Below are 18,114 nucleotides of genomic sequence, written 5' to 3' on the forward strand. Positions count from 1 at the left end.
ATGCACGACCGTAAGAGGGACAATGCAACTAGGACAATAAGGAGCAGGACGGCGCTCCAAGTGATCATGAGTTAATCAAGTATGGCAAGTACACAACCTCGCCAGAGCCGTTTCCCATCGCCGGTTACGGTGGTAGGAGGACGCCACGAGGACAAACAACTTTTATGAGAACGTAGTTTGTTACCAGTAACAGACGACCAATAAGCCTGCCAACGGGTAAGTATGGAGGTAAGGATTACTAGGCAAGTCGGAATAATGAATACATTTATGAGAGATGGGACAAGAGCAGATAGCTTTCCTGACGGCAGCATCCGCACGCTCATTTAGAGACACCAATATGGCTGGGAGCCCAACAAAACTTAACCAACATAAATTTACTGTGAACAAGAAACAGCCAATGCTGGATCTCGACAACCACTGGATGAACCGGATTAAAGGACCCGAGAGCCATGAGGGCACTACGAGTCAACTACAAAGGAAGATTGGCAACGAGAGAGCAGGAGACGAAGAGCATAGAGAATAGCATAAAGCTCTGCTGTGAAGATGCTTGTCTCCGGAGGTAAGCGACACATATAACTGTGATCAGGAAAAACCACAGAGTAGCCAACACAGTCCGCAAACCTAGACCCATTGGCGAAGACGGAAACGGAGTGGGAGTGAGAAGAAATGTGCTCAAGGAAAAGGCGTTTTAGAACTGTAGGAGGGGTAAAAGCTTTAGTGATGCGGGTCAAGGATGTACAAAATTGCGGAAGGGGCTCTCTCCACAGGGGCAAAGAAGGAACAACACAAGGAGAAATGTTAGAAATAAGAAAGGAAAGATAATCCTGTAAGTGAGATAACCGGACAGAAAGATGGAGGTGGTGAAGAGGAACAGGAACCGCAGGATGGGTAAAATTTAAAGCACGACAGAGGCGACAAGAAGTATGTTGCAAGGACCGCAAATAAAGGGAAGACGAGCAAAGAGAAAGATCAAGACAGGAAATGGTGCGAGTCCGTGAGTCCAAATGCGTGGGCTCACCAGAATTCAGAAAAGACAGGGAAGAAGAGAGGATAAACGGCTCTTGAAGGCGACCTCGGGCCAAAGGGAATGACGACAATTGAAATCACCCAGCAGAAGCACAGGCTCCGGCAAAGATACGAACAGCAGAACAATGGAGAGGCGAAGGAAAAATTAAGGGGACAAAAGGAACATCGGAGCGAATCAAGAGGAGAAGAGTTAGGAGCCTCAGCAACAGCTGCGGGAGGGGGGAGAGAAAGGAATAGCCACGAAAGCAACCAAGACGAGTACCAAGCATCGGCTCCTGGAGACAGACACGAAGGGGCGAAGACCGCAAAATCGGAAGTTGGAGTTCAAGGAAATTGGCGTAATAACTCCGAACGTTCCATTGAATAGACATCAACGAGAAGAGAAAGGACAAGCGGGAGAACAGATCAGAGGCAGACGGGCTGGGTCCGGAGGAGGAGGAGGCAACCGTGAGGAGCAGTCAAGGACAGCAGCAGGAAGAGGGAGTAGAAAAAGGGGAGTGCACCTCAGCAAGGGCAGCAACCGAGAGGGAAGCGGGGGCCAAAGAAATCTCCATAGCAGGAACGGGGGCGCAACCACTGAAATGGGAGGGGAGGGAGCAATAGAGTCAGAAGTAGGCGCCGAGGAAGAAAGCGAAGCCTTCTTACCCGCAGCGGAGGAGGAAGTTGAGGAACCAGGCGTATGCTTCTGACTGAAAGACAGGTGTCCCAGCAAATATGTACTGGGCAATGGATTCCAGCGTCTCAACAGAAGCTGAACGAGAGCACACACGACGGCGATGGACATCAGCCCGCACTGACAGGCGGCGGGGAGAATCAGTAGATGGAGGAGAAGGATGGGAAAGAGGATCGGAGGGAGACGAGGAGGAAGACACAGGAGACATGACAGACCGGGTAGAAAGAAGGGGAACCCCAGACAGAGGACCAGGAGGGGGACCCTTCGGTACAGAACTCAAAGGAACAAAGGAGGGGGCAGTGGGCGCATCAGGGTCCAAAGCCCGGAAACAGTTGAGAGTCTGAGGAAGGTGGGAAGGACGAGGAGAGGAAGAGTGCAACACGTGAGCATAAGAGACGTTAGCATAAGGCGGGAGCCGGCGAACCTGGCGCCTCGCCTCAGGAAAAGATAAATGCTTCCGGTGCTTCAAGTTGAAGACGGCTGCCTCAAGCTTGTAATGGATGCAGGCACGGGAGAAGGTAGGACCTCACCACACTTGAGGCAGCGAGCCTGGGGAGAAGTGCACTCCAACTTAGAGTGACCTTCGCTCCCACACAAAGGACAGAGACAGTCCCCGAGCAGCGGAGGGCACCATGCCCAAACCTCCAGCACTTGTTACAGAGCTTAGGAGAAGGAACGTACTCCTGGACAGAGCACCTGGCACCAGCAAGAATGACAGAGGGTGGAAGGGTCCTACCATCAAAAGTAATCTTCACAACCCGAAGGGACTGATAGCGACGACCACGAGGGGGACGAGTAAACGTTCTACCTGGAGAACAGAATGGCCCTCGGCGTCAAGGATATGCTGAATATTATTTTAGCAGTCCTGCAGATTCCGAACAAAGGTTGCAACATGGGGCGGAAGGAGGAGGAGGAGGATGGTGCCAACACTGGTTCTTGGAGACACGAACAGGGGTCTCGCCAAGGCAGGATATAGCAGCCAAGCAGGAGGCCGCATCCTGAGAAGGAGCAGCAACGACACGTGTACCGAGACAGTTGGGGATGAAGGTGACAGAGGCATCTACGGAATCAACAAGATGCCTATGAAAGGAGAAATCGTCAGGAGGCGCAGAATCAAGAGGGAGGAGATCGAAGTATTTGGCCCATGAGGCGGGACCAAACAAGGCTTGATAGGCATCAGAACGGGAAGGAATCGAGCGAATGCGGCGTGTCGAGGACGGCGTCGAGAACCCCCAGAGAGAGAGGGGTTAAAAGGCGCAGTAGTCAACTAGAGACTGAGCCAGGCCAGGGGACGAGGTAGTCACCACTGGGGGCTTGGGGCTCGACCCAACTACAGAGGAGGGAGGGGAGCCGAGGGGAATAGTCAGAGAGGCCAAAGGAGGAGCAAGGTCGGGGCCCAATGCAGAAGAGGCTACAGAGCCTGGTCTTTCAACAAGAACCGACTCAGGGGCTTGGTCGCCCAACCCACGAGCCTGAGAAGGTAAAGGAGGAAAAGAATGCAACATGGGTACGAGAAAGAAATATTCACGAATGTGCCCCCCACACCCACCATGGAGCCACAACTAGAGGCACGACACCCAACAAGAAGTTATCTCCGATCATGCCGGGGTCTCCTTGGGGTGCGTTGTGAGCATTCGCCCCATAAACGCCATCTTAAAAACCGTTAGTCCGTCGAGATCGGGTTCAGTGACGAAAGGAGGATTGACAATAAAAGGTTCCCCTCGCTCTCGACATTGGGTACTACAGTTCTACGGGTGTAAGTGTATGCCTCCAAAAGCATCCGGGCTTCAAAATAGAAGAAGTCCAAAGGAATAACCAAAACAAGCATAAGATTAGCAGGAAACGACAAGCAGATAGGAAAAGAGGTGGGAGAAAAACGAAACAGAAGGAAAGGGAAATGTGGTTCAGCACAATTAGAGAGGACAGCAGCAGGAGCACACGGCTACAAAAGAACAGAGGACTGTTCCGAGGACCATTGCACTCCGGCAGCCGGCCACTAAGACCCCCTCACGGCATCAACGAGCTGAACAGGGAGGAGGGGATTAAGACAAGATGTGATTATAATATAATTATGTATAGGATTTAAAGACAATTAGTACTTTAGTGTACTAAAGATACTTAAGGATTTGATTTAATCCCTTCCAGAAATCGATTCAAGTGTTCCAATAATTTTTAAGAAATCCTTCTAGAAGCTTTTGGTTCCTTAAGAAATCATGCTCAGTCACGTAGGCAACCAAGGGCCCTATGGTCTATGTTATCATTGGCATTTTCATGTATGGCCCAGACATAATTAATCTATAGTGATTCTGATATGATTTTGATATGATTTTGTTATGATTTAGATACGATATAGAAATCACATTCCTTAGATAATATATAGTTGGTAAAAATTTCTCACAGACAGAGCGGAAGGGTCCTACCAAAGGTGATCTTCACAACCCAAAGGGGCCGACGGCGACGACCACATGGGGGGGAGACGAGTAAACTCGTCTACCTGGAGGATAGAATGACCCTGGGCTTCGAGGATATGACGATTATCATCGTGGCAGTCCTGCATTTTCCGAACACCGGTTGCAACATGGAGCGGGCGGAAAATAGTGCCAACACTGGCATTCAACCGAGGGTTTCTGGGAGACCCAAACAGGGGTCTTTCCAAGGCAGGATAAGGCAGCCAAGCGAGAGGCTGCATCCCGAGTAGATGCAGCAACGACACGTGTACCGAGACAGGCGGTGTTGAAGGTAACAAAGGCATCTATGGAATCAAGATGCCTATGGAGGGAGAAATCGTCAGGATTAGTAGAATAAAGAGGCAGCAGATCAAAGTATTTTGCGGGACCAAACCAAGGCTTGATACGCATCAGAACAGGAAGGAATCGAGCGAGTACAGCCGTGTCGAAGACGGCAATGAGAACCCCTAGAGGAGTTAAAAGGCGCAGTAGTCACTAGAGACTGACCCGTGCCAGAGACATGGTGGTCACCACTGGGGGCTTGTGGCTCTACCCAACAGAGGTGGGATGGTAACCAAGGGGAGTAGTCAGAAGGGTCAAAGGAGGAGCCCAACACAGCAGGGGCTACAGAGCCCAGTCTTCCAATACAGTCCTATTCAGGGGCTTGGTCCTCCACCCCACGAGCCCGAGTACAAGAGGAACATTCATAGACAAATACGAGAAGAAACTCATTCACGAATGTGTCCCCACATCCACCATGGAGCCACAATTAGAGGCAGGACACCCAACAAGAAGCTATCGCCGATCTTGTCAGGGCCCTCTAGGGGCGAGTCTAGTATATGCCCCACAAATGCCACCTTAAGAGCCATCAGTCCGTCAATATCGGGTTTAATGACGAAAGGGGAATTGACAAAAGGTTCTCCTCGCTCGAGCCGTTGGGTACTACAGTTCTACAGGTGTAAGAGCCTCAAACCTCACTTCCTCAAACACCCACCCAGGCATTAAAACAAAAGAACGCTAAAAAGAAGGATTAAAACAGGCACAAGGTCAGCAAGAAATAACCGAGAAGAGAAGAGGGGAAGGGGGGGGGGGATAGAGGGCGGCAGCAGGAGCACAAGGATACAAACAGACAGACTACTGTCTTAAGGAGCATCACACTAGCAGCCGCCCACCAAGCCCCGCCACGGTAACAACCAGCCGGACAGGAAGGTGGGAAGAGTAATTATTAAAAGTCGGCACCATTCAGGCGAGGCTAGCAGTATCTGTCAATGGCTATTCAATTGTCACTACATCACACCGAGGCTATACAAGTGCACTTAAGGCGAGCAATATCAGAATCACCGAGGATTATATTTAGCGACCACAAGGAATGACTGGTTAGCAAGACACTAATCTATTGAGACTTCCAACAAGGATATGCACGACCAGTGGAACAATGCCGTTTGGACCAAGAAGCAAGGGAGTGTTCAATTAAGTGCCTGTAAGTTAAACGAATATAGCCAAAGTGTTACCTAGCCAAAGTCGTTTTCCCAGTGACAATTACGGTGGAGGTAGGATAGCCGAGGGTACAGGCTACCCTTAAAAACCACGAAATTTGTTACCCAATTTAACGCGATACTGTCAATGGTCTCTGCCCGAGAAATGAACGACTTGGCATAAATTAGCCAAGGAAAGACTGGGAAATAGGTCAAGTGTAGACAGATTCCTTAGCAGCAGTAATTTCACTCATTCAAGTGAACAAGTAATTATCAAAAGAAGGCACCAAACCGGGAAGCCTATGTAGCACCATCAAATGCGCAAAATAATCAGAGGGCGCTAAGTAAGTAATTATCAAAAGAAGGCACCAAACCGGGAAGGCTATGTAGCACCATCAAATACGCAAAATAATCAGAGGGCGCTAAATATCACCAAGGATGCCAATACGAGAACAAAAACGCATAAGGCGAACGATATCAAAAGTATCCGAGTCACCAAGAATTCTATCGAGGGACAGGTGACCGCGAGGGGCGGTCGGAAAGCAAAACATACGCTCGTCCTGGAAGTCAGGACATTCAAGAAGGACATGCACGACCGTAAGAGGGACAATGCAACTAGGACAATAAGGAGCAGGGCGGCGCTCCATCAAGTGACCATGGGTTAAGCGAGTATGGCCAATACGCAACCTCGCCAGAGCTGTTTCCCACCGCCGGTTACGGTGGAAGGAGGACTGCCACGAGGAAACACAACATTTAAGAGTACGTAGCTTGTTACCAGTAACAGACAACCAAGAAGCCTGCCAACGGGTAAGGACTGAGGAATGGATAACCGGGTAAAAGTCGGAATACGGAATGCCCTTACGAGAGATGGGACAAGAGCGGACAGCTTCCTTGGCGGCAGCATCCGCACGCTCATTTAAAGACACACCAATATGGCTGGGAACCCAACAAAACTCAACCGACTTAAATTTACTATGAACGAGAAACAGCCAATGCTGGATCTCGACAACCACTGGATGAACTGGATTAAAGGACCCGAGAGCCATGAGGGCACTACGAGAGTCAACAACAACTACAAAGGAAAACTGACAACGAGAAACCAGGAGACGAAGAGAATAGAGAATAGCATAAAGTTCCGCTGTAAAGACGCTAGTCTCCGGAGGTAAGAGACACACATAAGTGCGATTAGGAAAAACAACAGAGTAGCCACCACCGTCCGCCGACTTAGACCCATCGGTGAAGACAGAAACGGAGCGGGAGTGAGAAGAAAAGTGCTCATGGAAAAGGCGTTTTAGAACCGTAGGAGGGGTAAAAGCTTTAGTGATACGGGTCAAGGAAGTACAAAACCGCGGAAGAGAGACTCTCCATGGGGGCAAAGAAGGAACACGTGGACAAACATTAGAAATAAAGAGAAAGAGAATCCTGGAGATGTGATAACCAGACAGAAAGAGGGAGGTGGTGAAGAGGAACAGGAACCGCAGGAGGGGTAAAAGATAAAGCACGACAGAGGCGAGAGGAAGGATGTTGTAAGGACCGCGCAAGATAACGAAGACGGCGGTCTTGGAGAGACAGGAAGCCAGTGTCAACATACAGGCTAAGGACGGGAGTCGAACGAAAGGCACCAGAACTGAGGCGCAACCCAGTATAATGCAAAGCATAAAGACGGCGAAGAGTAGAAGGAGAAGCAGACGAGTAAGCAGGGCAACCATAATCGAGCTTAGACAGGACGAGAGAGGAATGTAAAGCAAGGAATGCGCGCCTATCTGCCCCCCCAAGAAGTATGGGACAAGACCCGAAGGAGGGTAAGGGCCTTAGAGCACTCAACCCGGAGGTAAGAGATATGGGGAGACCAAGACAAACGAGTGTCAAGGAATAACCCCAAAAGCTTCGCGGAATCTTTGTATTCAAGAGGATGACCATAAAGTGACAGAGGGACGAAGAACAACCCGTTTCCGCGTAAAAGTCATGGCACAAGTCTTAGAAGTAGAGAACTTAAAGCCATGATCGGTGGCCCAAGACGACACGGCATCAATTGCAAGTTGAAGCCGGCATTGAAGGAGAGGCGAATCATCACCCTGACAGCAAAGGGTAAGATCATCGACAGAGAGCGGAGAAGACACCATAAGGAAGAGAGGAAAGAAGACCATTGAGGGCAACCAGAAAAAGAGTAGTGCTCAGAACACTACCCTGGGGCACACCTTCGTATTGCTGAAAAGAGGCAGAGAGCGGTACCAAGGCGCACTCGAAAGGAACGACGGGAGAGGAAGCTGCAGAGAAAGAGGGAGATGACCACGAAGGCCAAAAGAATGAAGTTGTGATAGAATATGATATCGCCAAGTGGTGTCTTAAGCCTTTTCCAGGTCAAAAAGGACGGCAACAACGAAGGCCTTCGCAGCAAAAGCAGTACGAATATAGACCTCCAAGTTCACCAGGACATCTGTCGTGCTGCGGCACTTGCGGAAACCAAATTGAGAAGGGGAGAGGAGGTGATGGTGTTCCAAGAACCACAATAGACGAACGTTAACCATACGTTCAAAGAGTTTGCAGACAACTTGTGAGAGCAATAGGGCGGAAGTCCTTAGGGGAAGTACCCAGAGACCCCGGTTTGTGAACAGGGAGGACAACGGCATCGAGCCACTCTTCAGGGACTGACGACGATTCCCAGATCCGATTATACAGACTCAGTAAATACTGAGACGTGCACGGAGAGAGATGGCGAAGCATCTTTTAATGAATACCATCGGAGCCCGCCGCTGTAGAACCACAGATGGCCAGGGCAGAACGAAGTTCAGAGAGAGAGAGAGAAGGGATCATTATAGGGAAGTTGAAGACGAGTGCAGAAATCTAAAGGACGAGACTTAAGGACAGGTTTACGAAGAAAAGATTGGGGAAGATGAAGACCAGAGATAACAGAAGAAAAGTGGGAACCCAGTACGGAAGCGACCTGCAACGGGTTCGCCACAAGAGTATCATAGAGGTGAAGGACCGGTGAAACATCGGGAACGAACTTACCCGCCATCTTGCCGATACGCTTCCAGATCTGGGCCAGAAGTGTTTCGGACGTAAATGTTGAGACATAAGATGCCCAACATTCACGTTTAGCCGTACGGATGGCCCTACGGGACACCGCACTCGCTTTCCGAAAGAAAAGAAAATTGGTCGTCTGCCTACGGCGGTGCCTCTTCCAGGCTGCACGCTTACTGCTGACAGCCCGAGCACAGTCCGCATTCCACCAGGGAACGCACTTCTGTGGACCCCGAGAGGAAGAGCGAGGGATAGAGCGGAGGGCAGCGTTGAAGACAGTGTCATGAAAAAGGAGGAGAGCGAGAGAGAGAGGCAGAAGGGAGAGGTCAGAGTAGCACCGAGGGTAAATAAGTTCCAGTCCGCCTTAGCAAACTGCCACCAAGGGAAAGAGAGGGAAGGGCGAAAAGAGAAAAATGAAACAAGGATGAGGAAATGATCACTTCCATGGAGGTCATCAAGAACCTGCCACGTGAAATCTAAGTAAAGAGAAGAAGAGCAGAGAGAAAGATCAAGACAAGAAAGGGTGCGAGTCCGAGAGTCCAAATGAGTGGGCTCACCAGAATTCAGAAGAGACAGGGAAGAAGAGAGGAGAAACGGCTCAAGAAGGCGACCCCGGGTATTCGTCAGAACGTCACCCCAAAGAGAATGACGACAATTGAAGTCACCCAGCAGGAGCATAGGCTCCGGCAAGGAGTCTAGGTGGTGTTTCAAATCAGGAAGAGAAAGCGGGACACTCGGGGGGAGATAAATGGAACAAACTGTACCATTTCCCCACAAAGATACGAACAGCAGAACAATGGAGAGGCGAAGGAAAAAGTAAAGGAACAAAGGGAACATCAGCACGAATCAAAAGAGCAGAAGAATTCGAATCCCCAACGGCTGGGGGGGGAGGGGAAGAGAAAGGAATAGCCACGAAAACGACCAGGACGAGCACCAAGCATCGGCTCCTGGAGACAGACACAAAGGGGCGAAAACCGCGAAATCAGACGTTGGAGTTCAAGGAAATTGGCGTAATAACCTCGAACGTTCCATTGAAGAATGGACAACGACGAGAAGAGAAAGGACAAAAACAGAGAACAAGGAAGAAACAAAGGCGAAAGAGCAACACAGCACAAAGAATATCAGGGACGGGATCAGGGTCAGCATAGTCAGGGTTAGGGGGCACGGGTAAACTGAGCAAAGACGGAGGGAAGGAAACGGGAGAACAGATCAGAGGTGTGTGGGCGGGGTCCGGAGGAGGAGGAAGAGGAGACAATGGAGAGGAGCAGTCAAGGACAGCAGCAGGAACAGGGGGGGGGGGGGTTAGAAAGAGGGGAGCGTACCTCAGCAAGGGCAGCAACCGAGAGGGAAGCGGGGGCTAAAGAAACCTCCATAGCAGGAACAGGGGGCGCAACCACCGAAATGGGAGGGGAAGGAGCGAGAGAGGCAGAAGTAGTGGCCGAGGAAGAAAGCGAAACCACCTTACCCGCTGGGGAGGAGGAAGGAGAGGAGCCAGGTTTATGCTTCTGACTTAAAGAGACAGTTGTCCCAGCAACCACGTACTGGGCAACGGATTCTAGCGTCTCAACAGAAGCGGAATGAGAGCACACATGACGGCCGTTTGGAGAGCGATGGACATCAGCCCGCACCGACAGGCGGAGGAGAGAGTCGAGAGACGGAGGGAAAGGAGGAATGGAGGGAGACTATGAAGAAGACACAGGAGACACGACAGACAAGGTAGAAAGAAGGGGAACCCCCAGACAGAGGACCAGGTGGAGGATCCTTCAGGAGAGAACCCAAAGGAACAGGGGGCAGTGGGCGTATCAGGGTCCAAGGCCCGGAAACTGTTGCGAGTCTGAGGAAGGCGGGAAGGACGAGGAGAGAGAGCGCGCAACATGCGAGCGTAAGAGATATTAGCATAAGGCGGGAGCCGGCAAACCTGGCGTCTCGCCTCAGGAAAAGATAAACGCTCCCGGTGCTTCAAGTTTAGGACGGCTGCCTCAAGCTTGTAATGAACACAGACAGGAGAAGGTAGGATGGGCCTCACCGCAGTTGAGGCAACTTGCCTGGGGAGAAGTGCACTCCGATCTAGAGTGACCTTCGCCACCACACAAGGGGCAATGACAGTCCCGGAGCAGCGGAGGGCACCATGCCCCAACACTCCAGCACTTATTACAGAGCCGAGGAGAAGGAATGTACTCCTGGACAGAGCACTTGGCACCATCAAGAATGACAGAGGGTGGAAGGGTCCTACCATCAAAGGAAATCTTCACAACCCGGAGGGGTTGACGGCGACTACCACGAGGGGAACGAGTGTACGTGTCCACCTGTAGAATAGAATTTCCCTGGGCAGCAAGGATGTCTAATATCGTCGTGTCAGTCGCGCAGGTCCCGAACACCGGTCGCAACATGGGGCGGGAGCAGACTAGTGCCAACACTAGCATTCAACCGAGCGTTCTTCGAGACCCGAACAGGGGTCTCGCCAAGGCAGGATAAGGCAGCCAAGCGGGAAGCAGCATCCTGAGAAGGAGCAGGAACGACACGTGTACCGAGACGAGTGGGGTTGAAGGTAATGGAGGCATCCACGGAATCAACGAGATGTTGGAGGGAGAAATCGTCAGGAGGCGCAGAATCAAGAGGGAGGAGATCAAAATATTTGGCCCGCGAAGCGGGACCAAACAAGGCTTGATAGGTAGCAGAACTGGAAGGAATCGAGCGAGGGCGGCCGTGAGAAGCCCCAGAGAGGGGTTAAAAGGCACAGTAGTTACAACTAGAGAAGGAGCCGCACCAGGGGATGAGGTAGTCACCACTGGGGGCTTGGGGCTCGACCCAACCACAGAGGGATGGGAGCCAGGGGAAGGAGTCAGAGGCCAAAGGAGCAGCAAGGTCGGGGCCCAATGCAGCAGAGGCTACAGAGCCCGGTCTTCCAACACGGACTGACTGTCTTTGTCGCCCACCCCACGAGCCTGAGAAGGTAAATCAGAAACGACCGAAACAGGGGTCATCATCATTACATAAAGAAAAATTCATTCACGAATGTGCCCCCACACCCACCATGGAGCCTCAATTAGAGGCAGGACACCCAAAAAGAAGCTATCGCCGATCTTGCCGGGGCCTCCTAGGGGTGCGTCGTGAGTATACGCCCCACAAACGCCACCTTAAGAAACCGACAGTCCGAGATCGGGTTCAGTGACGAAAGGGAGATTGACAATAAAAGGTTCCCCTCGCTCTCTACGTCAGGTACTACAGTTCTATGGGTGCAAGAGTATGCCTCCTCAAGCACCCGGGCGTCAAAAATAGAAGAAGTCCAAGGGAAGAACCAGAACAAGCAAAAGGTCGGCAGGAAACGGCAAGCAGATAGGTGAAGAGGGGGGAGAAGAACGAAACGGAAGGAAAAGGTGCCCAGCAGAATTGGAGAGGACGGCAGCAGGAGCACAAGGCTCTTAAAGGACAGTACTGTCCCAAGGAGCATCACACTCCGGCAGCCGCCCACTAAGCCCCCACACGGCAACAACGAGCTGAGCAGTGGGGGGGGGGGGGGGGGTTGAAGTGAACAAAATTGCTGGGAATCTAGCCAAGCAACATTCTGTACTATCAATAAGATGTATAGGATTAGAAATTCCAGAGCCGTATGATCAGCCACCAAGAGGCAAAAAATATTGAGACAAAATTGCAGCCATTTCAATATAAGATGTTAGCCTCCATGGTATTTACATTTGGTCTGTAAAGGCAATAGAGTAGCTAATTATCAGATTTAAACCCCATCTGTGAATTATGCAACACTAGCGTGTTAAGATAAATCTTAAGGTAAGGTAATGGTTCTCCGCAAAATTTGTACCTTACGACTGCAGAGGTGTACACCCAGCATTGGTTTTTCGCCCTATATAAGGGCCAAAGTACCTCGTGTCGGGCTTCTTAAAGTTCAGTAGCAGTTCAGATATCGTGTATGGCGACATGTCTGGTAACACTTCGTATACACCTCTACTGTATAACCCTGGATGGCACTCCCGACAGTCTTGGCGGGAGAGTATAAAATGGCACAGTGAGAAAAAGGTCACTGATGGCATGACAGTCCCGAACGGTTCTGATAAGGGTTGTTACTGGGAGTGAGAGGTAAGTTTAAGCCCATAGTTTACCCAATCACATACAGTGTGACCAAGACTACCCCTCCTGCCTGTCAAGGAAGGAGGCGATTGGCTCTTTTCTTATATTGCCTGATAGGGGTTAAAGTTAAATGAATGCGTTTGGGGAAGACTGCCACCGCTCTAAACAGCCTAGTGAGAACAGGTTGCCTTACAGTCTGTTCAGCGCTATCTCCCGACCTCTAGCTGGTAGGGTTCGGCAGCCTATCAGAACTTACTCTATCTAACCAGACTGACGAAAAACTGTCCACATTGACACATTATCCCCTTTGCCGCCGCCGCCCCTCACTTTTGTATACCACATTTGTAAGATGGGCGGTGTTTGCAAACTTCAGAGAAATAACAGATAATGCGTTTATAGCATTTATATTACTACACAATATAATCTTATTCTCTTTAGAATTAGTTTGTATCAATCGATAGAGTTAAGTTTAAACTTTATTAAAATATTACAATAATGAGAACTGATGGGGAACAACTATTGAACATAGAAGCGTGGAGCCTCACAGATGACGCGCCTCAGGTGGAAACAGGAGGAGTCGTGCCAAGTGACACCATCGTTATACAGGTTGTTTAACACCGCCAGACAGTCCTCGTTGCCTTTATCGTTGTCTGGCTGTGGCAGTCCTCGCCTGGGGAAGACAAGTGGTTCTCAAGGCCATGATCATTACCAGTCAACACCAATAGTTTTGTTTACGGTCAACAAACCAATTCTCACCTGCCGGTGCTAGACCAGTTAGAGTAGGGAGAGGAAGTGCCAGATAACCACGACCAAGACCTAGAGTTACGTTTGTTGCCGCTCGTCCAGATGTCGCTGATGTAGTCTGAAATTATACCATTTTCATTACGTCCAAGTTAGTCACTCAGGGCCTAGTTAAACACCCAGACCAGCTTTTCAACTTACGTGTAATCATATAGTTGGAAATTAACTCTTGCTTCCTGTTACTTTCAATACTGACGGCCTGGAAACCGTTGCCAAGCCCAGAGCAGTAATTGGTTGCTTGCTCCCAGGTGTAGAGTCGACCAGAGTCGTGACACCATGAGAAATGGTATGCTCTGCCGTCCACTACCTCGTCAACCTGACACGTTACAACACAAATTATGTTAAGGCTCATTTTAATTACCAATTAACCTTAAATACGTCCATGTGAAAGGAAAATAAAACTCCTCTTACCAGGGGTTTAGCAGCATGGTTGCATAAAGATGAAGCTGAATGGAAGGTAAAGGGAGTCAATACTGGAGATACTTTTTGAGGAATAAAGACCTAAAGCAGGCTTGGCAGTTGTGGCTGAACAAACACAGGTTGTTGGGCTGGTAGTTGTGGGAAGGGTTGCTGGGGGTTGAGGAGGTTGGGTGGGGCCACCTTCAAGTACCAAGAGGTTTCCACTTGAGGTAGCGAATGGCCTATTAGTGGCTCCCAAGATGGTGGGAGCAGCGTTGTTATTAACGAAGTATTGGGCCCAGGATGGCCTCACTGCCGCCGCCATCACCAGAAATATTATGGCAGCCATCTGTAATGAGTATTTATTAAATCTATAAATAAAAATGGAAATGAATGATTGTTCAAAACCACTAATCTCCGAAATTTCTTCACCAATGGCTTTGAAATTCTCACAAAACTATCATTTTGCATCCGAACAGGTTTTTATACACAAATAACAAATCCTACCGTAAAAAGTTTTGAAGAGACTTTCAAGAGGGAAATCTTCAAAACCCCTTTACCAATTACTTTTAAATGTAAAGATGCATTTGAATAGGAGTGCGTTTATATATCAACTATATAGATAGTCGATCTATGACTGGTAAAAACTTTTAAACAGCACCATCTGTCTCACAAGTGCTCCACAAGTTCAACTAATTATGTTACAATTCCATTTCAATGTTTGCAATTGCATTGACGAATTGAATTTAGAGATTTTTATTTTTATTCTATTATTTTTTTATGACATTGCATTGAAATAGCGTTTACCATACCGTTGATTTTGGTTTATTTTCGCATTGTTTATCGTTTAAACTTTTTCACCGATAGGAACATCAGATCATTTGTGATGCATCGGGCGAGGGAGTGGGGGGAATGGAGGGAAAGACGAGGAGGAATGGAAAGGACAAAGGAACAGGAGTGGGGGAGAAAGAGGGGGACAGGATGACTAGCAGGACGAGGGGATGGTGGAGTGAGGGAATTTTGGGAAGGAGAAGGATGAGAGGACAGGTGGTAATAGTGGGAGAGGACTGGGAGACAGGAAAGTTACCGTGGCTTAGAAACTCACAAGAGTTTCAGAGCCACAACGTGTGGCCGGGAATAGTTATTAATACAAACGTAAGTCATTTCAATTTAGGGTGTGAAGTGAAAGTTTAGTAGGACCGAGTTTACCATTTAAAACTCTTAAGTTTTAAGTAAAAAGAAAAAAAATTTAGTTAAATAATTTTGCAAGACGAGCAATGTATATGCTACCGTTAAGTTTAATAGGTATATTTTAGACAAGATGTTAATTGTAAAGTCTCACAAATAATGTATTGTTTGACAATACCTAGCCAATGTTTAAAGTAATTACCTTTTATCGAAGGGTAACGTAAACGGCGAGTCAGCTATTGCATCAAGAAGTTTTCATTGACAGGTTCAGCACTATTACCAGTACAATAATCAACGTTACACACCTGGTCTCCGGTATGTAAAATTACAAGAGCACGTTTAAGGCAGAGTATACCTCACTGGAGGCGAGTTGTGATCCCACCGGAAAATTATTGTATGAAAAGTGAATGGAAGGCAAGGTGTTTACGGTCTAGTTCTGTTCTTTATGCACAATTTATTAAACTTTGAGCGTTTCGTCTAAGTACTAAGCAAGGAATCACAAGTGTTTTTTTTAATAGAAAGTTAAGGATGCAAGGGAGAGATTGGTTTACGTAATATTTATAGTAGCATGAATAAAATTTGTGTAGACTGGTATCTAGTGAAGATAAGGGTAGTTATCTTATGAGAGCCATGAAGAAAGTAGATAATTTTTTAGCCGAAGGCATTCCTATAGTTTAAATTTAAAGTAATTTAGATACAAGGTTTAACCGAAATCAGTAGGAACAGAAATGGTATACCTGAAGGTGCTACATTAAATTACAAATGTATTAAGTTTTTCCTTGCAATACTCTTTACTCAAACTAGTCTACAACTTACGACGCCTCTCCGAATTAAGAAGAATAAGGTTTTAACTGTTCTAGTGAAGACTAGTTTGGAACGTAATGACTGAGCAAAGTTAATAAAACTTTGTTATGGATAGTTAAGAGTTTCATTTGCAAGTAACAATTATAGTAGCTTCCAAGTGAAATGCATGAATTTCATTAAGTGAACAGTATGAAACCACTTCATCCTCTCCACAAGTAATCTCAGAGGAAAGAAAGTTTAGCGATATTTCTGAACCAAATAATAACTTAAAATTTTAGAAAAACTTAAACACTAAATATTAATCTCATTTTATTAAGTTACGAGCAGTGTGGCAGGATATGAATTTAGAGGTTATTATCCACGTAGTTGCCTACATCCATAAGATGCCATGGATTTGTTTAGTAATGTTATACTAATTAAGTGCATAATCTAGTACAATTGACAAAGATTTGACTTTGTCAGGATGTCACCTGTGTGGATGTGATGATAATCTAGAAAACAATTCTTACAAAGATTATGAAACATTTAACTATACAACGTCTACCATAGTACTTAATTTTAACCTAAAAATTATTACCTAAAAATTATTACCTAAAAATTATTACCAATAATACTTAACATAATAACACAAACCTTCACTATAACTAGAGCGTCTTACTGTGGAGGATGAGGAGGTAACTGACATACCTCGGCGCCAACTCCCACTCTTATACTCACCACACTGCTTCTCATTGGTTAATAAAGTCTGCAGCAACAGTTCCTTCCTGGCTTGTAATTGGCTACTCCTCAACAGGGGTCCAAGATGCTAGTTACTCATGACGCTACGACCATAACATGCAAGTGGCCAGATGCCGCTGCCAGAAGTGGCCATTGACAATATCAACAATGCAGGCAAGGGCCACTTAACCCCATAACTAACCAAACATTACTTGACCTCCTTCACTGTTATGTTTATTTTGTTTATTTATTGTTTAAAAATTTATTATTTATCGTCATTTACCTTATTGTTAGTTACAACATAGAGATGGAGAGAGGGATGAGAGGAAGACTTGCGCTCCCAAGACAGACACTACACAGTATATTTAGCACTAATGTAAAAACTTTTACTTGTACTAAAATGCTTATAAAAGGTTCCCATACCAAAGAAAAATAATAAGTTTACAGTTGTAAAGTTCCTCTAGTAGTGTGAACTATATTGAAGATGAATTGTCAGTTCATATATTATTATAATATAAGAGGGGAAGGACTTCCTTCATCCATCATCTTTACTGATCCCCCAGATATGTCACCCCCCATGTTTTTTTCTTTTTATTTTGTAAACACAAATACTACATAATAGAAAAGCATGAACATCATCATTCACATTTATAAGGCAAGAAACACATGAACAAAACTCAAGAGCAGTAAAACAAACACACAAACAAAAGTCGTACAATACACACTAAAATGGAAACCTAAACATAGGTAACATTTAAACACAGAGTAAAGAGAAGCACCAGAGCACTGTAACCCAACATAACCAGGCAAGATACACGGAAAAAATTAACCGTATCTCACAGCACATCAAAACAGGTAAATAAAGCAACACAAATAAAAAACCACATACACAGTTAATCATCATTATATTTATCCGGAAATAGACGACGAGGGTACTTCTTCCTGAAGGCATCCCACCGAGTCAACACCTCCGCCGGCAAGGAAACGAAACGACGCGATCCCCGCGGTCGATACATGAAGTACTTCCGCCCCCTCCACGGAGGCGGAAGTCACGGGAAGAGGCCACACAGAGCTCAGCTGCACCGGCGGCGGAACCACGAGAGGCTGGAGCACAGAAGCTGGCACTACAGAGGGCAGCAGCACAACGGGCACAGTCGCAGGGGACAAAATCACAGAGGGCGATGACACAGACGCTGACACCACAAGGGGGTGGAGTAACAAAGAGCGGCTGAGAAGTGGGCAGCAGCGCAGCAGTTGGCAGCACTGAGGACAGACGCACGGAGGGCACAGACAAGGACGCTAGAGGCATGGGGGTAGCAAGAACAGAATCTTTCTTAAGAACCATCACCAAGTCCCCTCCCTCTACCGCAACCGCGGCCGGCGCCACAACCGCCCAACCCGGGGGAACCAGCAACCAGGGATGCAGAGGCAGCTGGAGAAGACACAGGATCAGGGGACAATCCCACCACAGGACCCA

At 47.7% G+C, this 18,114-nt stretch overlaps 1 protein-coding gene and 1 long non-coding RNA gene across 2 annotated transcripts in view; one reads left to right on the plus strand and one right to left on the minus strand.

Moving 5' to 3' along the window:
- LOC138372422 (uncharacterized) overlaps positions 1-14,279 on the plus strand; it is a 28,509-nt gene extending 14,230 nt beyond the window's left edge. The window contains exon 2 of the long non-coding RNA XR_011230861.1: positions 14,115-14,279. This is a non-coding gene — a long non-coding RNA (uncharacterized lncRNA). The remainder of the gene's footprint in view (positions 1-14,114) is intronic.
- Positions 13,192-14,027, minus strand: LOC123748419 (C-type lectin mannose-binding isoform-like; the record flags this gene model as incomplete). Its single annotated transcript, XM_069337451.1, has 4 exons — positions 13,192-13,398; positions 13,485-13,590; positions 13,671-13,845; positions 13,941-14,027. Coding segments are annotated over 4 exons (522 nt in total), but the record flags the coding sequence as incomplete, so codon positions are not given.
- Positions 14,280-18,114: the final 3,835 nt, after the last annotated feature.

Source organism: Procambarus clarkii, chromosome 38, assembly GCF_040958095.1.
Source record: "Procambarus clarkii isolate CNS0578487 chromosome 38, FALCON_Pclarkii_2.0, whole genome shotgun sequence".
Taxonomy (NCBI): domain Eukaryota; kingdom Metazoa; phylum Arthropoda; class Malacostraca; order Decapoda; family Cambaridae; genus Procambarus; species Procambarus clarkii.